The 23,791-nt window shown below is 33.5% G+C and overlaps 1 protein-coding gene across 1 annotated transcript in view; it reads right to left on the bottom strand.

Moving 5' to 3' along the window:
- Positions 1–1,321: 1,321 nt before the first annotated feature.
- The window catches only part of LOC140446035 (phenoloxidase-activating factor 1-like), a 75,348-nt gene continuing 52,878 nt past the window's right edge, over positions 1,322–23,791 (bottom strand). The window contains exons 3-6 of the mRNA XM_072538538.1: positions 21,143–21,351; positions 15,560–15,753; positions 4,829–5,077; positions 1,322–1,692 (exon numbers count right to left, since the gene is read on the bottom strand). Of these exons, the coding sequence (XP_072394639.1) occupies positions 1,523–1,692; positions 4,829–5,077; positions 15,560–15,753; positions 21,143–21,351 (822 nt within the window). The 3' untranslated portion in view covers positions 1,322–1,522. The remainder of the gene's footprint in view (positions 1,693–4,828; positions 5,078–15,559; positions 15,754–21,142; positions 21,352–23,791) is intronic.

The following is a 23,791-nucleotide window of genomic DNA, read 5'->3' on the forward strand; positions in this document are numbered from 1 at the left end:
GAGATGCTACACCACCTAAGCTACGCAGACGATATATTTCTGATTGCAGACGATTTGGAACAAACAAAGAAAATGTTTGAAGAACTTAGTACAGCCTGTCATAAAATAGGTTTAAAAATGAACATAGCAAAAACAAAATTTATGACGAACTTAGTACCAAGTAAACACCTTGAAATACAAAATGAAGAAATAGAACTGGTAGACAATATATATATATATATATATATATATATATATATATATATATATATATATATATATATATACCTGGGTCACGAAATTAAGATAAGTAAGGACAATCAAACAACCGAAGTATCCAGAAGAATAATACAAGGATGGGCAGCATACGGAGCTCTTAGGAACGTTTTTAAGAGTGATATCCCAACTAATATGAAGAAAAAAGTTTTCAACCAATGCGTGCTACCGGTGATGACCTATGGTGCAGAAACATTATCGCTCACAAAGAAAAACGCACAAAAACTAGGAGTAGAAACTAGGAGAGAAGAATGGAGCGATTAATGATAGGTGCCACTCTGCGAGACATAATTAGAAACGAAGATCTACGAGGTAAGACCAAAGTCATAGACGTCATTGAAAAAAGCTGTAACTTAAAATGGAAATGGGTGGACACGTTGCCAAAATGAAGGACGGAAGATGGACTCGTAAACTAGTTAAATGGAGACCAAGAGCCGATAAACGTAGCAGAGGAAGACCACCAACACGATGGCAAGACGACTTACGAAAGACTACAAAAAACTGTATACAGCAAGCACAAGATAGAACATTATGGAGACAAACAGGGGAGGCCTATGTCTAGCAGTGAATTGAGAGGCTGATGATGATTGTGATTGTGCTATGCCAAAACAACTAAATAGTCTGTAGAAAGCTGATAAGCTTTCATATAAGATAGATTATTTTGAACAAGAAATAATGGCGAGACGTTTTTACTATTAATACTCTAAATAGAGGTAAGATTTAGAATATATAATTTTGTGTTTAAATGTTTTCTCATATATTCTAGTGTGTTGCAGTGGTCTTAAAACTAAGTGTATTTACTGTTAATATAATAGTTTGACAAATAGTTGACATTTTAAAAATTCCTCACTTACTAACTATTCTGATGTTTTGGCAACGCTGTGGGGTTCTGACGTGGTAAATCTTGAATGACGTGCACGCATTTTTATACGAAAAATACTATAGATGGTCAATTGTTAGTTGTTCTTTAATTATCCGTGTTCTGTCTACTATGAGTTCCTGTAAGTCTTTTTCGTTGTAGGATAGGAAAGGTTCGATTGAGATGTCCGAAAATTCAATTATCTTGGGTATAAATTATATTATATATTCAATTATATTATATTATATAATTTTAATTATATTATTTTTTGTAAATTATATTTTTAATAACAATAAATATAAAAAAAATCAATTTAAAAAATGGTCCGCTCTTTATGATTAATATTATTAAAAGCCCAATCATTGGTAAGAATACATTATTTAAATTAGATGGTACACTTTATAATTACTACTCTTTAACTTTGCTATGAATCCATGATAAAAAGCTTGAAACCTTCGTGTAGATTTCAGGCACTCCTTGTGTACCACAATATTTAGGTCCAAATGAAAAGATTCCCTCTTGGTACCACTGAGAATCATTTTTACGCGTCCTTCTCATCAAGGGACCTCCACTGTCACCTGTAAAAATAAGATCATGGATTAACAATGCATTTTGTATAGTATCCCGTATATAAATATATACATATATATATATATATATATATATATATATATATATATATATATATATATATATATATATATATATAGTAAACGTTTTCGCCAAAGAAAATTAATTTGGCTTCTTCAGGGCTGAAAGAGAATAGATTATAATTAGCTACCATATATTATCTATTAAAAACATTATTGATCTTACCATAACTTAGAATTGTAGAGTTAGAATGTTAAAAAACTTAGCTAGTAACAACATAGTGGTGTTTTTTGTTACTATGTGCAAAAAAAGTTGTTTTTTTTTAACGTTGGAAATGTATGGTAGCTTTGAACTTAAAACGCAAAGGTTTACCCAAGCTTAACCGAAAAACCCAATGTAACTACATTATTTTCTGGATTTAGTTTCAATTGGCTTTCATTTGAATAATCTGTAACATTGTTTGGTTATTTTTAAAATTTGCAGTGATACACATTAGTTTACTTATACACCTCAGTGATGTTATGTCGAAAAAAAAGTGAGGTATGGAATCATTTTTTCCAAGAAGAAAATACAAATACTCAAAGTAAAGTAAAGTGCAATTCGATGGGGTTATGACAGAATATCGTAAGCGACAATAAAGTATAAAATGTAACTAAGAAATTGTAACCGAAAATTATCGTAAGTACCAGTTGATCCCTACAAAACATCTTATGCGACATAAATTTGTGTCGGATACGATGAAGTAGAAGGCGTTTACGATACTCGACTCTGGATGGCTGATAATAGTTCTCGTCGAAATAAAACGGTTAGTAGTGGGTAATAACCACGTGTATAAAGTGTATCAAGAGTTGGTTGACATTGCTAACATTCCGATTATTCTTGAAGGGGATAGTATTAATGCCATCGTTCCTGAAATACAATCTGATAAAGATGATTATGATAATTCTCTACCTGAAAAATCTGATATTTACCAGTTGAATCAAATTGAACTAAATCAAGATCAAGAAACTTGTAAAAACACCAAACAAAGACGTTTGGTAAATTATTCGAGTCCTGATTCGAAAACATCTCTGGCCTTTTGCCAATAATTCCCAGAAATCAAAAGAAAATTAAAAGGTTTGAATCCGATTATTCTTTCCAAGAAAACAAGGATTCTGATTTTTTCTTTTTAAGCTCTGATTCTGATCACGACATTTCTGCTAAATTTTTAGATAAGGTAGGCGATGCTGGTGTAAAAAAGCTAAAACATAACAATAAAAAACATGTCAAGTCTGCTAAAAAGGTGCCACAAAATCTGTTCAGGAAAACCCATTCAAAAACAAAGCATGTCAAAAGTCATGTGCCAAAAATTTCACTGAACAACAACGTCATGAGATCTTTGAATCTTAATGGGGATTGGGTAGCTATCAAAAACAAAGGGATTATCTTTTACTGTGTTCAAAAGAACAAACAATTAAAAGAAGGCGAACAGGCACTGAAAAAAGAAGAAATTAAACATTTAAATATTTTATTGAATGGGATGGAACAAAAGTCGCAGTATGCCAACAATTTTTTTAAAAACATTGTGCATTTCCCAAATGACATTAAGTTATACTACTGTAACGAGTTGGTGTGTAAAGGGGTAGTGAAGCGCAATACATGATGTCGTATTCTGTTGGCATCACTTAGCCTCTCCTACTCAATTCCTATCTTCACCTCCAAGCTGGTACACACCGGTAACCTGAGCAACCCCACTGGAGACTGGGTAACCAACCCCAGTGGATGGTGGGGTCAGGGCAGACGAAGAAGGGAGCCTTGGTCCTCCGATGAAAAGGGGGTTGAGCGAAGGGTTAACAACCCTTCCTTGTAGAACTCAATTGTTGCGAATACAATGGCTAATGAAACAAACGGACGGATCTCACAACGACGAACTCAGCACAGAAAAATGGACATGATTATGGATTTAAAATTTGGAACCTGGAACGTGCCAACTTTCTTAAAGGCAGGAGCTATGATAAGTATGGCAGAAGAACTTGAAAAATACGGAGTTGAAATATTGGCACTGCAGGAAATCAGATGGAAGAGCCAGGGAGAAATTCATAAGAATAAATTCTCACTATACTACTCCGGAAATTAAATGAGACAAGGTGAAAGAAGAGTAGGGTTTATGGTAACTAAAAAACTGCGGAAAGTCATTATCGCATTTACACCAATATCAGATAGAATTTGCACCATAAGATTTAAAGGTAAATTTCATAACGTGACAATGGTTAATGTATATGCACCGACGGAAGAGGCTGATGAAGAAGACGTTGAAAGATTCTACGGAGAACTACAGGATGTATGTGATAAAATCCAAAGACACGATGCTGTTATAACGTTAGGCGATTTTAATGCTAAACTGGGGAAAGAAGAAACTTTAGCAAATATATTTGGGAAACACAGTTTGCACACTGAAACCAGTCAAAATGGACTCAGGGTGGCACAGTTCGCAGCAGTAAATAATAACGTAGTTGTCAGTACTAATTTCCAGAATCCAGAGAAAAGATATCCATAAAGGAACATGGAAAATACCAGGAACTAACGAAGCCAATCAAATTGACCATATACTCATCTCAAAAAGATGGGCAACAGACATAACTAATGTCAGAACGTATCGCGGGGCGAACTCTGACTCAGATCACTATCTTGTAGGGGCAAAATTACGGCAGAAAATAGCGACAGTAGCAAAAAGGAAAAATATTCAAATAAAAAAATGGAATGTCGAAGGATTTAAAAGCGCAACAAAGAGACAAGAATACAGAAATGCTCTCCAAATAAAACTCAACCGAACTAGAGAGGAAGATACTGCAAAGAAGGAATGGAGACAATTAAAAACAATTATAACGGAGTCAGAAGAGGAAACTGTCGGAAAATCCAAAAGGCAAAGAAATGCGGAATGGTATGATGATGAATGCAGAACTGCAGTAGAGGAAAAAAGGCAAGCTAGGCTTAACCAACTTTAAAGAAACACAAGAAATAGCAGTGAGATTTATAACAAAAAAATAATACAAGCGACTAATTTAATAATATAAAATATTTAGAAATTTTCTATAAAATATTATTTTTATTTATATTTTTTTATTATTATTTGTATATATTTACCACTACAAGAATCCTTTCCTTTATTTCCACCGACGCATATTTGAGAGTCACTTAGCCCTGGTATGTTAATTCTTGCTGATTTATAACCATTTAGACAGTCATCTCTCTTGACGAAAGGAATTTTAACCTTGAGTTTGACATCTGGATAATCCGAGCCGTATTCCGTTGCACCCCAACCAGCAACTGTAAGTTCTTCGTTTATAGAAGAGCCTTCGTTTGGTTCAGGAAGACAAATTGGTCTAATAAATTCTAGAAATAAAAACTCAACTATAGCATGCACTTAGTTAATTCTTAGTGATTTTCGGGTTTTACAAAAAAATCATAACGATGGACAAATAGATGTGCATTTATTGATGCTAAAACGACAATTTCTTAAGACTAACTAATTGATACTGTTTGTGTTTACCGCAGTCTGTATACATTAAAAAATGTATACACACACTTCCCTTTCTTCAAGGTAGAGGTTTGACGATAAAGAAAATGTCACACTGAGAGTGCAGTACGGGTAAGATACGGCAATGCTTTTCTTATGGAGAATAAACGCGCAGGGTTGTCGGTTTTCTCCAGCTGTTGATTGCTCATTGTCTCACAGGACCAGCTTGGATAAAATGCATCTACCGGCAGTACGAGTAAAATATTTTGTATCATGTATACGTATACAGTAGAATAAAAAGGCATTGATGAGTTATTGACAACAAAAACTATGAATTTTGCATCTAAAACGTCAACATAAGATATACAATTGAATCATATTCATAAGAGTAACATTTGAACACCTCTTTACAAGAACAAAATACAATAACTGTAGTTTTAATGTTTGACATAAAATAGAAAAAACCTACATAATTTCTAGGAAAGAATTTGGAAACTTGGAAATGATATTATTTATAGATATTATATATAATATTCAAATTTCCAATTCTTTCATAGAAATTAGATTTTTTCTATTGTATGTAAAATATTAAAAATACAGTAGTTATGTTGTTTCTATAAATAGGTCTTCATTTCTTTTGTAAAACTTCTGCTACAAATTACCATCATTAACATAATTACCTAAATATGGCCATAAACTTGTTTGTCATAATTAGTATTTGATAAACTCCAAGCTTGCCCTATTTCACCCCCTACATATCCTAAGGATGGATAGGGGGTGAAAGTGCTTTTGGAAAACGAAACTAAACTTCAAAATTTAGTCCGAGTTTCAACAGAGAGAATGGAGTCCCATAAGTTTAAATCCGGTGAATTATTTAACGGTTGCGCTAAACTCGTAGTGTTAAATGTGTTGTGTTTTTTACAAAATACGGAACAACTTAATGTAAGTGCCGCTGTAAGACGTACTTCGTTGATGACTGGTGTTAGCAAAAGAAGCATTTACAATTTCAAAAAAGAAAAAGAACAGAGTGGAACGTTGAAATCGCCAAAAAAACATAAAAAACGAGTGTGTCAATCAAATTCTAGAATATTCACATATGACGAGGGTGTAAGAAGTATTCTACGGAGAATTGTTCATTGTGAATTTTTCATGAAAAATTTGCCGCCATTCTTAAAGCATATACATAACTTCATACAAGGTAATAAGAATATACAGCCGTTGTCTTTTTTTACTTTATACAGACTTCTGAAAGATATTGGATTTGTTTATAAGAAACGTGGCCGAAGAAGCATCATGGTGGAGCGAGAGGATATTATTCATTGGCGCCATAATTATTTGAGAACTATACGACGTTTGCGAAAAGACCATTGCAATATCATATATTTGGACGAATCGTGGATTAATGTTGGCCAATCTATAAATTACGAATGGTGCGATACTACGATACAAAACAGTCGTGATGCTTTTCTCAAAGGTTTAAGTACTGGCTTAAAAGCACCTACTAAACGAGGTCCATGATATGTTTTATTGCATGCAGGTTTTTCAGGAGGTTTTCTTCCTGGCACACAGCGTGTTTTTCTGGCAAAGAAAAATGATGGCGACTATCACGATGAAATGGATGCCGCATATTTTGAGTCGTGGTTTAAGGAGACATTAATATCAAATTTACCAAATAATGGTCGCAGGAATGTCATTGTAATGGACAATGCATCGTACCACTCCCGTAAAGAGAGATTCCCTAACAATTCCTGTAATAAAGCTGCAATCAAGGAATGGCTAGTGGAAAAAGACATTTTTTTCGAGGCGTGTTATTTGAAATCCGAGCTATTAGAAGTAGCGCGTGCTTTTAAAGATCAATACGATAAGTATTATCTTGATCAGTATGCTTCACAACATAATGTTTATATTTTAAGGCTTCCTCCATATCACTGCGAATTGAATCCTATAGAAATGGTGTGGAGCCAAGTTAAGCGATAGGTAGGTACCCATAATACCACTTTTAAAAACGACGAGGTACGCCAGTTTATCGACGACGGTTTCGCACGCATCACAGAGCAAAATTGGCGCAATTATGTCACTCATGTTGTTAAGAAAACAGAAACTGAGATGTGGACTGCGGACAACCTGCAAGATGACGTAGACCAATTGATAATACACGCGAACGCAGGGGAGAGTAGCGAAAGCGAATCCGACATCTCGGATGTAGAGGACGACTTTAGTATAATTAATTGAATATCTGTGAGTAACCTTAATTATTTTACACTGTATAACCAATAAAATGCATTTACCAGTCCAATTAGAGTATGGGCTTTTCGGATTTTGGGCTGGGTGCACGGAAATCGAGTTCCCGGAGGTTCCACTCTGTATATTTATAGCTATCAAGAAATGTAATTTAAAATATATTTGTTAGTTTAATAAAGTATAAATATAATATAATTTTAAATAACTTACACTATAAACCTTATACCTGCTCATCTGGTCAAGTGTGGACAAGGAAAACCATTATCCCATATGGAATAACACAAGGTTTCGCTGAAAACTACCAGGTTGCTATGCCAAGGAACTAGGTAAACTTATGTTGTGTGTAAAAAATGCGAGAATGCATTATGTTTTAACAAGGACAAAAACTGCACTTCAGATTTCCACAAAAAAAAATTTCATAGTAGGTGTTAAAATTTCGCAGTAATTCAAGTGCGCAACTTGTTTTTTTAATAACATCGCCGGGATTAAAAAATGTGCAAAGCTTTTTCGATATTCCCGTTCCTGATAATTTTTCACCTATTTACAAAAGAAAAAGTTTTTCTTGGATATTGGGCTGGGTGCACGGAAATCGAGTTACCGGAGGTTCCACCCGGTATATTTATAGCTATCAAGAAATGTAATTTAAAATACATTTGTTAGTTTAATAAAGTATACATTTTTATAATAAAATTCTCGCTAAAAACTTAAGGTCTTTTTATTCAAATTCATGCTTCTTATTTGGCTACTTGAAGGCAATTATTTTATCAATATATTATTTTATAATAAATAACAGAGCCCGGCGTAGAGATCTGGGTACGGTTCTGTGACTACCACTTGGACCTGTTTGTATGGCCAAGCACAAGGCGTGAAATCCGGCAATTGTGCATTCCTATATTAGCCGTACTGCACTCTCGGTGTGACATTTTCTATAGATCATCGTATACTCCATAGGCGTTACCCTGACATCGAGCTCGTTAGATGCCAGGGGGAGACTGTAGGTACCAGCAGAATATGCAGGTTTTTTTGCTAGGGCGTCTTTGCCTTCGTCTTGGCACTGCAGGTGTTGGAGCTTTAACATAATGGTTATGGTGTGTAAACGCGGATATGTGAAACACGCCAAGGGCAATAGGGGTGTCTATAAAATTAAATATTAATTAAGGTCTCTCTTTTGCGTGGAATGCAAATTACACGATTTTAAATGATTTTGCCTGCAGTAAAATTGGAAAGTACTTGCCAAATTGCTGATATGTCCAGATTTGAGTAAAATAGTTAACTGTAGTCGAGTAATTAATACTGAACCTATTACGGTATGTAGTCCAGTAATTATTCCAAAGCTAGTTTATTATTTAATAAAATATAATTGCTGAAAACTGTGTTATTCCTTCTTCGTGTTAGAAAACGATCTGCCCAGTAATTAAATATCGAAGCAGTTAATAAAGTTACACCAGCGAGAAGGTTCCGAATTACCAAAGCACTTTTTTACTACGTGAACCTTTTGCGACTCAGAAATTTCGCAAACAAAATCGATCACTGTGTTATACTAATAAACTGTCGTTAATTAACCTCTAAAATACTCGAATTTCCTGCCACAAGTTGAGTGACAAAAATATATTAAAGCATGTATTTCTCTCGGGGATTTTTGAGTTTTAAAAGAAAATCATAACGATGGACAAATAAATGTTATATCATAAATTAACTTTTTCTCAGTAATCTCTAGGGCTTTTGTTACAAGAAATTTATAATCGTTGATAAATATGTGTGTTTCTTTATTGAAGGTTAAAACTCAACTCTCTTAAAACTAACTAACAAATACAATACCGTATGTATTTTATCTAAGTTTTTGTATCAGATACGAAGCATTTCTTGGATCAAATAAACACATTTGACCACTTGACATCTACTAGATGCAAATGGATATTTTATCCCTCATACTTTCATAGGCGTCCTCGTCTTCGTCTTGGCGCTACAAGCTTGACAGCTTCAACATAATTGAGGTTAACGGATTTCAGAGCAGATACGTGAATCACACGAAGAGCATTAGGGGTGTCCACTCCCTCCTGCTTAATTCTATAGGGTCCTCTACGGGTAGAATTTAGCTGTGTGACAATTATCTTCATCCACTTCGTACATGTGTCTTCGACTACCAAAATCCAACGTTCATCTCTTGATCCTTCAGGTAATGGTCCAAATAAGTCGATGGCAAGCATATCGAAACGTTGCGCATAGAGAGTTGTAATAGTATACCTAGTTTCTGGCTAGAGGCCTTATATCATTGACAATCTGGGCATTTATTAATATATTCAGCAACAAAACGGCGCATGCCTGGAAAGAAGAATTTTTGGGCAATTCTTCTCAAAGTACGTTCAATGCCATAATAGTCAGTAGTTGTCTCATAATGATATTCCTTTATAATGGCTTTACGATTATGTGTGGGTACTAATAACTGAGCCTCTTCTTCGTCTTCTTCCGACAAGTAACGTTAGAATATTCCTTGTGTGAGAAAGTATCCACGATCTGTTTATTTTACATATTCATTCAAAGTTGAGTCTTCGCATGATTGGAGTATATTTGCAACATCTGGGTCATTCAATTGTTTTACCCTGGTCTCATCTGCGGACCGATGGAAATTTGCACTTCACATATCACACAGGACACTACATCATTGTGTTCACATAGTGTTCTGGAAAATGTATCGGCTACTATGTTACGTTTGCCGGGCAGATAATCGTTGGTTAAGTCATAGCCTTGGACCAATAGTGCTCATCTTGTCAACCTTTTTGTAGAAGATTTTAAGCTTTGCAACCAATTTAGAGGTTGGTAATCAGTTATTAGGGCTATTTTAGTACCTTCCGTATGTAGTAGTACCTTCCGTGCCTCATGTATTTTAAAATATTGTATCTTGATATAAATAAATCTTTGCGTTTCTATATTGTTTATTTCTATTTTCCTAAATCTTTCTTTCAAAAACATTTATTGTTATAATGTTGATACTTATAATACACATATCACTATCAAATGAATAACTGATTCAATAATAATCAATAATTAATTATTATTTATTTTTAACAATCTATTTAGCGACAATTATTAATTTTCTTCTTTGATGCCTATGCATATGAAAGAAAATCTTGCATATAAAATACCAATTGTAAGGAAACCACGTAAATATAAATGGACTTAAATGGATAACCTTGTCTTTCACTGGTTTAAAGTGATAATAACAATTTACACATGAAATTTTAGTATATTTATGCTAAATGTAATATTACTTTAGTGTTTTATAAAATTTTATTAAGCATTCTATTTCAAGGTGGCTGACCAGTTTTACTCTCTCCTGTAAAGTTTAGTTTTTGTGATATACGAGGGTTTTTATTTAAGGCAACGATAATTATTTATTATCGTTGCCTATATTATATATTATAAAACAGTCAACACTCTTTCTTCTTGCTATCTCAACATTTTCCGGCTTTTTAACGGATAGATTATAACGTTTCACAAAGAAAAAAGCCAGTCTTTTTCAGGAAGTCCATTTTGAAACGGAGTATTCAGTTGATCCTCTTTAACGTTGTAATATTTTTTTATATAATTAAAATATTAATTGCTTTTATTCCTTTTACCCCCGTGATGATACGCTCATGTTCGGTTTACCATCTTCAAAATTTTATTGAGTGCACGGAATTTCCCTGCGTCCGAAAGGTTTTTAATCCTTTCCGTCCTAATCCGGAGTATGAAAGGAACTAATGCTTTTCGGTGAAGGCGGGTCCTTTATGATAGATTTGTACATATTCCGAAGGCTCGAATAGTAATTTTTCTGTAAAGACCCAATCTAGAAGATTTATATTTTATCACGTCCAATTACTATTACCGTTAATTATCTCGAACTTTCCGATGTCGTTAGAATTCTATCTTTTAAGAAATGGATACTGTCCCATGATTTCTGAGTAGGAGATATCTCTTCTTCTTTTTTAGAGGTAGTTTGGTAAAGTTTGAGAGAAACCAAGTTACTTCTGGGTGGGCACTCGTTAAGTAAAGAGTTATTTCTCGTGAGACTCTTCGCTCATATTATCGTATCTGATACCTTACCATATCTGTGCATTTTCTTTATAAGTGTGTATACACTTTTGTTTATTTGAGTTTTTTTATCTTACAATAGATTAGATTAAATATAGTTATAAAGTACCTTTAATGTTAATTAAATTCAGTGTTTAATACAAGTATAGTATTAACTTCAGTGAATTAATGCAGCAGTCGTCAGGAATTACTGTAAGTTACCATAATCTTAGTATCTCCACTTATCTGGGCGAGTAATATGGTATGGTATCATATTATCTGCAATCATCTGGGCGATTCAAAGTTCATTCATGTCTTCACCTGTAGTTGAGAGTAGCTACTGAATTTTGCATTCAATTTAAAAAAACATTCTATATTTTTTTGTTACGAACCAAATTCCATCAGCTACTAAGAAATTTCAATAAGTAATAATTATGAACATTTAAGTCTCAGTTTATCATTAAATAATAGTGCGAGATAGCTAATCGATTTAACCAAGTGCGGTTTGGTTAAATTTTTATGTTTTCATTTCAGTAACCTTTTTGTATTTTTGTAAATTTAGATTTGGTTAATTTTTGTTATCTTTTGTGTTTGTTATAATTTTTATTAATTTTTTTTGCTGTAATATCTCGAGATGCGCCAAAACTTTATTTGTGCATAATTGTATTATATATCTTTGTAAAGGTATTTTCTAATTATATTACTGCTTATTTTTATATATATAACCCCATTTCATAGTTGATGGTGTATTTTTATCTTGTGTGTACATTCAGCTACCGATATCATTTTGTCGTTGAATATATTGTTTTTTTTTTATGAATGAATTTTATTTGTCGACTCCTAACAAATTTCCTGATATAACCATAACTCTGTATATTTACTTATTATATTAAATTATTATTATACTTTCGACGAGAAGAAAGATTAGGCTGATTAAGTTTCGTAGGTAAGTAGGTATAATACCTAATATACTTATTATTTGTTTATGCAGAGTGTTAACCAAGTTTATTAAATAACTAACTGTTGAGATCTTTCCTTATATTTGGTCTCAGAACCAAAATATCTTTCTTTATTTCTTTTCTTTTCTAAGGTTTCTTAATTTTCTCCTTAAACCCCAAAAAATTAAGTGGCGCCCTGTTCCCTATCTTATCTTATCTTTGGTAATTTTACCCATCTATCTTTTTGTTTATTTTTGTATCTTTTCCAATATCTCTTATCCTATCTTTACTTATTTCGTCCGTTGGACCCATTCCTGGTTCCAAAAGCTAGTTTCGAACCCACGACTCGCTCTCCACCAACCATCTGGCTGCCGTCTGCAGTGTCTCAATTGGTGACCTATCTAGCACCATCCAAAAAAGGTTTCAGAGGTTACAACGTATTTGCCCACTAAATGTATTACTACCATTCGTGAGAGACCAAACCCATACTTTTTCATAGCAGTTAAACAATGAACCAATTTATTTTCGTCCCAGAAAGTGCTGTATCACGGCCATATGACGCTGACTTTTTACCTATTCTTCAGTTAATGTGATCGAGTAGAGTATTTAGAGAAATTTACTAGCCGCATATGCAGAGTACCTTCTACTTTTAACATCTTCTATAGTCTGAAGAAGAGTTTCCTTGGAATAATTCTTGCCTCTTTCAGAGTTTCGAATATATTTTCAAACGATCATAGTTTTTTATATACACATTTTACCGCCAAAATTACACCATTATATTTAATTCCTTTTTCTGACAATCGTTGTCACATTTAGTTGCTGCTTCACTATCATCATTATCATTATTATCGTCACTGTCATCACTATCTCCGTTATTTATATTTATAATAATTGGTTCGATATCATCCAACAAATTGTCAATTTTCCACATTTTTTTTTTCTGTTGCTATTACGTGGTTTACGTAGTTTTCTATTTCTCTGGCGTAATGACCTGGTAGGCTGCTGTGATTAAATTTCGCATTTCAGCTTCTTTAAAATTCGCGTTGCGTCCAGCTTTATACCGTTTCACTTTACTCCAAACCATTTCGATAGAATAGAGTTCACAGTGATAGGGTGGGAGACTCAGAATCTTTAGATTGTGATTTTTGGCAATATATTCATTATGTACCTGTCATACCTTGCTTTGAAGGCCTTGACTACATCAAGTAACTCGCATTTTAGGTAGTCTTTCGCTTCTTGGGCCTACTCTTTGAAGATTGTAATCCAGCAGGTGATGAATATTCCTGTCTTATGCGAAACAGTCTTTTCGCAAACACCACTCTTTTCTGACACTTTCCTAATTACACTTGATACAGAATCGTTGTTATCCTGATTAAGATGATAATTAATCATTTTCATTAGTATCTGCTTCTCTGGAAGTTTCAGAGCTTTTCCACGTTTCCAATGATCAATTTCCTCCATTTTGCGGTAAAAATTCGGTCTCATATATAACAACAGCCACCAACAAATAATAACAATAACAAAACAGTAACAGTACATCCAAGATGGTACAGAACAAATAAAGACTAATTAAGGCCCTGGATGTATCAAGCTTTTAATCATATTCTGTACAAGAATTACTCTTATTACTTCTTAATTACTGAATAACTTAGAAGGAAGTATTTGCAGTTGATATCAACCAAAATTACAAATTCCTTACACATTATGGCAGTAATTAGCACCGCAGTGACATAAATAACATTTTAAATTTGGCATTTAGTAGAAATTACCGGTATTATTTTAAACTTTGACACAAATGTTTATTTAAAGCACATTTTATTATACTACTGCTACTAATAAAAGATAATAGTTGATAAATTACTATTAGAAACAAATAATGTATAGTATTATGTAAAATTATTAGCAAACGATATTTGTAAATTACATAAAATTGTATGTGAGGACTTGTTGAGAACTCCTGGTTTATTCCATTTATTTTGAAAGATAGACAATAGAGAACGCCATCGCTCACTGCATAAAACTGGCAACGTCTTGGCGAAATTTCCATAAGGTTAGCATTGCATATCTTACCCTGTACAGACTAGTCACTTTGAGACAAAGTATAGTACTCATATATGAATAGCAGTCTCTGGTGATCCTTTTTAGGGTGAAATACGTATAAGCGGATATACAGACGCACTATACGTGAAATCAAATCTTAACTGGCTTTTTCCTTTTATTCCGGTATACTCTATATGAGTACTAGAAACCAATTTGAGGAGATATGTAGTGGAATGCAATTTTAGATTCCTCATGTCTCTAATAACATCTTTATCAACGTCTGTTTTGCCTTGCAATTCTTAGAAGGTACAGATTAAAGCATAAATCTGAATTTGGTTTCGAAAAATTGGTTTACGGATGTATTATCAGATGTCGTTATTTGCGTCCATACGAAGCCATGTTAGAGTTGCTTCCCAAGACAGGAAAGATTTATTTCCACGTTCAGAGCGTCTGTGAATAGCCGTCTATGATGATAGTATTGTATAATATTATCATTACTGCCAATGACCTCGTCGTCGAGATACGGTAATTCAAATAAAAAATATAATCTTTTATTGATAGATATTGTTTTAACTTTTTCACTTCTTATTTAATATCTATATTTAAATAATTAGATACTTTTCATGCAGTTTTAATTTTAACATACTTAGAGTAAATATACGATGACTAGAAAATAATTGATCGAGACTAGTGAATCGATGTGAAGAACCGCTATTTTCTGATGCTACCCGTGAGGTCCCGGTAACATCTTTTCGGTTGGTCTCAGCATTTTCCTATGTAGAAAAAGTACTACAACGCCTGTATAAAAGCCAAAGCATGCCAGTTTAAAAAATTCTAAAGGGAAGGAAATGAAAAATTTTAAGAAAGGTAAAATATATAAGAAAGATATAGATTATGGACTTTGGGGAGAATGGGATTAAGAACGAACGACGAAATAAATGGAACATTAATAGACTAACATTATAAAAGAATTTTGAAAAGAACCGTCATTTAAATTTTGGACAAATTTTAAAATATCACGTGGGGAACTTAACGACATTCATAGTAAAATAAAATATATTAAATCTGTATAAAGAAAAGTTTTCTTACCTGTATATTTAATCCTATCACTTAGCCTTATAACAGCTATATCATTGGGACTACTAGCATTATTAGGGTCATAACGTTCATGTATCGCTATGCCGCTAATCCCAGTAATTACTGGTCCATTATTACAATATCTATTTGTATCGCAGTGTTCTCCTTCTTTAGTTTTGTGGTGTGCACCTAACTTGATATATATACTAAAAAATTAGTTTATGTGTTAACAATCAATTATTTCTTTACTGAAGTCCTTATTCTGTTTGTATTTAAAATTAAAAAAAAATATTGGTTGTAGTTATAGGATTTAATTAATTACTATTTAAATGGAAATAAGCCGCAATTAAAGGTTGAAGTAAGTTTATTGACATCAGTAAACGTACTTTAACCTTTAATTGTGGCTTATTCCCATTTAAATAGTAATTACTTTAAAATGCCACAAGAAAATAGCTTCAGAACAGGATCTAATTAATTATCATATTATAATATTTATCCTCATGAACCTACAAGATGGCACAGTAGACTTACTATTTTATTACACAAAAAGAGCCACACAACATACCTCGCAAATCACCGACCCATAAGCCTGTTAGACCACCTCTAGAACTTTTTCACAAGAATAATAATAAATAGACTGGAAATGAAATTAGATTTTTACCAACCTAGGGAGCAGGCAGGTTTTACGAAAAACTTTGGCACTAACAACCTGTATAAAATAATGTAAAATACTGTATAAAATAAATTATAGAAAAATCCATCGAATACAACCGACTGTTGCTCCTGGTCTGTGTAGACTTTCGGAAAGCTTTCGATACGATAGAAATAAACAGCGTAATTAGAGAGTTGGAGGAAAGTCACATGTATTATCAATACTCCAAACTGATCGCAAATATATACAATATTACATCCATGATTGTAAGACTACACCAAGATACAAAATGTATAAAAATTAAAAGAGGAATCTGACAAGGAGACACTTTATTTCCCAAACTCTTTACAGCAGTTCCGGAACATGATATTCAAAAATTGGAGTGGGAAGTCAAAGAACTTTTTCAAGAAAAGACATGACATGACAAATCTGGTAACAAACGTGTAGCAGTTATATTGCCTACCAAATAGGGTATTAAGTATAGAGGGTTGAAAACTAGAGACAGAAATTGCTGGGCTCGAGAAAGGGTAAGCAAAACAATCCCGAACGTTTACGAACGCCTACTCTTGGTTTGGTTGGAGAGCTGGGTCATGAGTGAGTGAATAAAAAAGGGACTGGAAAGGTGTAACTACAAAAAGAGATATCAAAAAGTACTTACATGAATTTTCTGGACAAAACAACACAAGAAGGTTCCTAAGCTATTTAAATTGGACGCCGCTTACAAGAATCTTCCTGCTGGATAAAAAGATAGGCTTTTCTTTCCTAAAAAATACATTAAAAGAATTAGGTTAGAATCTTTTTAAAGGAAATTATACTACCACTTGGTTTAGGGAGAAACATTACATATTTATTATTATTTCGCCATAAATAGTTACAAATACAAATAATAATAACAAAATACATAAACGACTTACAGTGATGCTATCGGTTTACAAAAAACTCTAAACGTTGGGGACACTATTTGAGCGACAGGGTTGTGTTCTGTCACCCCTGCTTTTTAATCTTTACTCTTAAACGATTTTCGAGAGAGCCTTAAGTGACACTAAAGATGGAATCAAAATTAACGGATATACTATTAGTAATCTTCGCTATGCTGATGATACAGTCATAATAGCTGATAGCCAAGAAGTGCTACAACCACTAATAGATAGAATAAACACTGAAGGAGAACGACTGGGCTTGAAGATTAATATAGTCAAGACGAAGGTAATGGCAGAACACGAAATATGCAATTAAATTCTTCTTCTTCTCATTGCGCCGTCTCCTTTCGAAGGTTGGCGATCCAAATGGCAATTGTAGTTTTGGAAACTGCTGCGCGAAAGATCTCTGCGGATGAGCGGTCGAACCATCTCCTAAGGTCTTTCAGCCACGAGTTCTGGCGTCTTCCTACTGATCTTTTGCCCTGTACTTTTCCTTCCAGTATAACTTGAAGTAATTCATATCTTTCGCCTCTCAGCACATGACCCAAGTATTGCATTTTCCTCTCTTTGATTATTTTTAGTAATTCTTTTTGTTTACACATGCGACGAAGTACCTCAACATTAGTAACTCTTTGTACCCATGGAATCCTCAACATTCGTCTGTATATATACATCTCAAAGGCATCTATTCTTTTTTCTATTTCAGAGTCCATTGTCCAACTTTCACAGCCATACAGTAAGACAGAAAAAACGTAACATCTGATCATTCGGATTCTAAGCTGTAGACTAAGGTCTGATCTTGTAAAAAATGTTTTAATGCTCATGAATGTTTTCCTTGCTTGTTCGATTCTTGATAGGATTTCTTTTTTTGGATTACACTGACTATTGATATTTGTTCCCAAATATTTTATGGAATTTACCTGTTCTATTATTTGACCCTTGGCATACACCTGTACGTTTATTGGTGTCTTTGAAAATACTAAAGTTTTAGTTTTGGAAACGTTTAGATGTAAACCGAACATTTCGCTGTGGTGAACTACCGCATTTATTATATTTTGTAGTTCTTGTGCGTTGCTTGCTATTAAGACGGTATCATCAGCATATCTGATGTTGTCTATGCTGATTCCGTTAATCTTAATTCCGCCTTGGACCTCGTCTAATGCTTCTCTGAATATAGACTCCGAATACAAATTAAAGAGTAGCGGTGATAAGACGCAACCCTGTCTCACTCCTCGTCGGATTTGTATGTCTTCGGATGTTGTGTGCTCTATTTCAATTGTTGCCGTTTGGTGCCAGTATAGTTCTGAGATAATTCGCAAGTCTTGTTCGTCAACTCCAGTTGTTCTCAGAATTTCGATCATCTTTTGATGGTTAACGCAGTCAAATGCTTTTCGATAGTCAATAAAACATGCATATACATCTACATTCATGTCTCTGCATCGTTGCGTTAACACATTTAAAGCAAAAAGAGCCTCTCGTGTTCCCAATTTGTTTCGAAATCCGAATTGAGTGTCACTCATCTGGAACTCGCACTTCTTGTAAATTCGTGTATGGATAATTCTGAGAAAAGTTTTAAGGACATGAGACATCAAGCTTAATATTCGATAATCATCGCATGTTACGCATGTTAGCAATGCTACGAATGTTAATTTTAGCCAGTCTGTTGGTATTTTACCTGTGTCATATATCTTATTGAATAGTGCTGTTATTAAATCTAGGCTTTTACTTTCGTTATCTGCAATTAGTTTAAGTATTTCGACATTGATATTGTCTGGACCAGTGACTTTTCCATCTTTCTGAGATATCCATCTTAACTGTAAGTAAGATTCCATCTTACTGCATGAATCACTTCTTCTTTGGTTATTTCTGGGCCTTTTTCATTTATTAGATTGTCTGTGGATGGTGGAGAACAAGGTCTATCGTCGTCAAAAAGAGTTTGTATGTATTCTTTCCATCTCTCTAGTTTGTCTTCTGTACCCATAATTATTTCGTTATTATCATTTTTTAATATTGTTGCTTGTCTCTTTTTGTGTCTACCTGTCATTTCTTTTACTTTTTTATGGATATTAAAGGTGTCGTATTTTTCCTGAAGTTGTTCGATTTCTAGGCATTTTGTTGACATCCAGTTTTCTTTCGCCTCCCTGCACTTTTTTCTAATGATTTTGTTGATTCGCTTGTATTCTATTGGGCTTGTTTTATGTTTTCGTCTTACGTCTTTGAGGTCCATGATCTCTTGCGTTATCCATTCTTGTTTTTTGTTGTGTTTTGTGAACCCAATGTCTTCTTCTTGTATCTTTGTTATTTTTGTTTTTAGAGCAGTCCATGTTACTTCAATGTCTGTCTGTACCAAGTTTTCGATCGTTTTTATTTCTTCCTCAAGCTTGATACTTATTTCTTTTTTCTGTTCAGGGTTCTTCAGTTGTGAGATGTCTATTTTTTTGTCACTGTTTTCTTTTTGACTTTGAGAAATCTTTTTAATCTAAAATCCATTATAACTGGATTGTGATCGCTATGTATATCAGCTCCAGGGTATGTTTTCGTAGATTGTATGTACTTCTTAAAGGTGTTATTGAGCAAAATGAAGTCAATTTGATTTCTAACAATTCTGTCTTTTCTGTCTGCAGGTGATTTCCATGTGTATAGCCTTCTAGGATGTTGTTTGAAGAAGGTATTGGCAATTAACAGATTGTTTTCTACGCAGAATTGTACAAGTCTATCTCCTCTATTATTTCTGGTACCTAGACCGTATGCTCCTATGTGGTCTCCTTCCGCACCACGACCAATTTTAGCGTTAAAGTCACCCATGATCATCGTTATCTCACCTCTTTTTGTCAGTCTCATTATTTCATCTATGTTGTTATAAAATTTTTCGATTTCTTCGTCTGACTTGTCACTTGTTGGAGCATAGACCTGAATAATATTTAGTTTTCTGTGAGTTGTTTGTAATTTCAACATTGCTACTCTATCATTTAGGGGGATGAAGTCTATGACTGATTGAGCAATTTTGTTCGACACTAATATAGCAGTTCCATATTAATGTTCTGGGTCGGTTCCACCTGAATAGTATATGTATCCATGTTTTGTTTTTTGTATTCCTGATCCAGGCCATCTTACTTCACTCATACCCAAGATGTCTCGGTCTTCAGTCTTCAGTCTTACCATCTCGGCTTCAGTGTTTGCCAGTTTCCCGGACATAAATAAGCTGCGTACGTTCCAGGTAGCAATGCGTACTATTCGGTCGTATATTTGTATTCTCTGTGCACTTTCTTGGGTAGTTGACGGGGGGATTCTTCGCACCCTCTCCCCATTTAAGGGGTGCCCCGGACTGAGGGCCATTTTCTTTTTCTCGTCTGCCATTTAGATTTGTACCAATTAAATATAAGAGTAAACAATAAGAACATCCAAAAGGTCCCCAAGTTCAGATATCTCGGTAGTTGGATAACTGAAGATCTAGATCCAGAGATAGAAATACGTAGCAGGATTCAGCAAGCCAGAACAGCATTTAATAATATGAGAACTTTGCTAATCAACAGCAGCCTTAACTTAACGCTTCGATAGCGCTTTGTAAAATGTTACATTTACTCCATACTGCTATATGGTGTAGAAACCTGGACCATAAAGGACAATGTGATGAACCGATTGGAGGCCTTTGGAGTGTGAGTATTTATTGCTGCCAATAATAAAAAGAACAAAAACTGCTTATCTGAGTCATATATTTCGAAATTCCAAGTACTAGTTCTTAAAGCTTATTATGGAAGGGAGGATAGAAGGAAAACGGGGCATCGGAAGAAAGAAATACTCATGGCTTAAAAACATAAGGGATTGGACAAACCTCGATGCCCATGCACTCTTTAGAGCCACACAAGACCGAAAGGAATATGCCAGAATTGTCGCCAGCATCCACTAATTGGATAGTGGAATGAACAATTTTTTTGTTTTTTACCTATTGTTATATTTTTTATGTATGTTATCTTTTAATATCGTATGATAAATGATCCATAAGCTACATAAAGTTATACTTACAGTTTTCCAACAATTCTTTCAGCGTTGACAGATACACAATGTGCTGCTGTCAAGACATATCTGTGACTAATAAGTGTACTTCCACAATTCCAGTTTGTTCTTCCATATTTGTTTCTGTAACCCAGTAACACCATCCAAGGAAATTCATTTATCTCTGTCTCTTGCCCTCCATGAATAAAGCCTTGTAGCTTTTTATTTTGATCAGATTCCTAAAATTATACGTACTATTGTGATACAAATAAATTACCAGGCTTTAAAAATAAAAAAAATTGAATAGATCTGAATAATAAATTATTTCAGAACATAAAGTATTATCATTGTATATAAACCACCCACAATGATATGGGTGGTTTATAATCAATGGTATTATCTAAGTAATTTAAATGAAATATTTAAAAAATATTTTATATAAATGGATAATTCATATTTTTCTGCACCCGTTCCGAAAATAAAACTATCGGTATGATTTATTAAATCGATGGACCATTTTACACAACTCGTACCGAAAGTAGCTACTTTCGGGACGATTTTGGATAGCTAGGTAAGGTCTTTGACAATATCATCAACCTTGTAATTTATTATGACAACGCTTGTCATTTAAGAGTCCTGTGTTTTCACTGTTTTTCGTTTTTCAATTCCAAGAAGTGAAAATCAGCAGTGAAAGTGAAGCCAAAATGATTCCAGATGAGATTATGAAAACTGCTAAAGCCGCTATTCGTGAATTATTGCCGGTAAAGTCTATGAATTGGTCTACGATTTATTTCAAAAATGGAGCAATGATAAAATGTACATACTATAAATGAAGAAGTCGTTTTTGCATATCTAATGGAAAAATCTAATATCTTGAAGCCATTAAGTCTTTGGAGCAATTACTCGATACCTAAGTCCAGACTTAAGGTTGATCTGCACCCCCCAAAAGACAAACCCTAAATTCAAAAAATTTAAAAAAATTTGAGAAGGTATATGTGATAACTAGAAGTATTTTGACAACTTTTAAGCAAACTTCATGTTTTCGTTTTTGAAAAAACTCAAAAAAACTACTTTTTTCCAAGTATAAAGCGGGAAAACCAAACATAGGATTTTGTGAATTTTTTTACAGCATCAAGATATAATTATAAGAAATACTTACGAATTTTTTGAAAATTTTTGAATTTACGGTTTTGTCCAAATAGGAAAAAATAATATGTTTTGGCTTATAATAAAGTTACCGGTAAGAAACTGAAAAAATTTTTAATAACAAATATAAAACAGTAAAAGTGAAAAATATTTGCAATAAAACGTTAAATATTTTTTCCTAAACATATGAAAAATCTCGTTAAACAAGAATTATGTCTTGAACTGCCGCCTTCAAATTGTAATGTAGGAGATGGCTCCATCTGAAGCAATGGTAGTAATTATCATCGATAGATAGCATTACGTCTGGCTTCCAAACGCTTCAAACGAAACGTCATACTAACAGGGTTGCCATATCAATTACTTTGTACAACGCTTTGGCAGATTATAACAAAATTTAATAGGAATGTTGTCGGTTTGAATTTTGAACCGGTCATGCTGAAACTTACAGAGTTACAGAATAGTAGATACTGCAACTTTTATTTTGAATGTACGATATCATAAAATTTACTGTCTATAAGTAATATACCTATAAAAAACCTATTTAGTTTTAAAAACCTACTTAGGCATTTTTAGTTACTTATTTTAGTATTTATAAACAATAGTGTTCCTTGCATAACCAGTGGCGTACCCAGAATTTGTCTGAGGGGTGGTTTTGAATTTTTTTATGCTACCTCCATTTTGAGTCCCCAAAATTTGGGTTTTAGTTTAATTTAAAGGAGTAAAGACAAAAATATATAGAGCAGCAATTAGACCGATGATAGCATACGGAGCGGAAGTAATGTGTCTTACGAAAAAAGATGAAGAAAAAGTAAGTAGTATTAGAAGAAAAATTATAACAATAAACAGACCAATAAAACCAGAACAAGGAGAATATAAAAGACTAATGAAGCACGAAATAAGAAATAGAAATATTAACGAAGAGGAAGACATAGCAAAATTTATTAACCCATAAAGACTGAGATAGTAATAGACAACAATAAACAGACCAAAAGGAAGACATGTTCGCATAACATTTCTGATATTTCCCACTAAAATATTACATAATACCAGATCATTTAATTTTTAACTATCAACAAAAATGTAATATAATATGATGTACGAATTTAATGGTAATACGATATTCACAGATATAGCCGCAAGTACCTACATAATTTCTTTGTTGATAAAATTGGTTAGATAATATGATTTATTTGGTATATTATATTCCGACTGACACAGCAGAGCAGTAATGTATTATACATAAAGATGTTGTTAAAGATATCTTTGCTTACTTGGTCTACTAGTAAGCATTTATGTTATAGCGTATTTGATAAAATTACTGTTTACACAACTTGAAAACTTAGCTAATGGATATAATGATAGAAAACTGCAATTTATGTTAGGGTTTGAAAATATTACAGAGTCAACATGTAGAAATTTACAATTAAATTGAAAAATTTACCACAGCAGCATGCTGCAGTAGAGCCATCTCTAGGATCAGAAACAAATTAATCGAGAATGCAGATCAACCTTAACATTAATAATAATATAGAT

This window comes from Diabrotica undecimpunctata, chromosome 7, assembly GCF_040954645.1.
Source record: "Diabrotica undecimpunctata isolate CICGRU chromosome 7, icDiaUnde3, whole genome shotgun sequence".
NCBI lineage: Eukaryota > Metazoa > Arthropoda > Insecta > Coleoptera > Chrysomelidae > Diabrotica > Diabrotica undecimpunctata.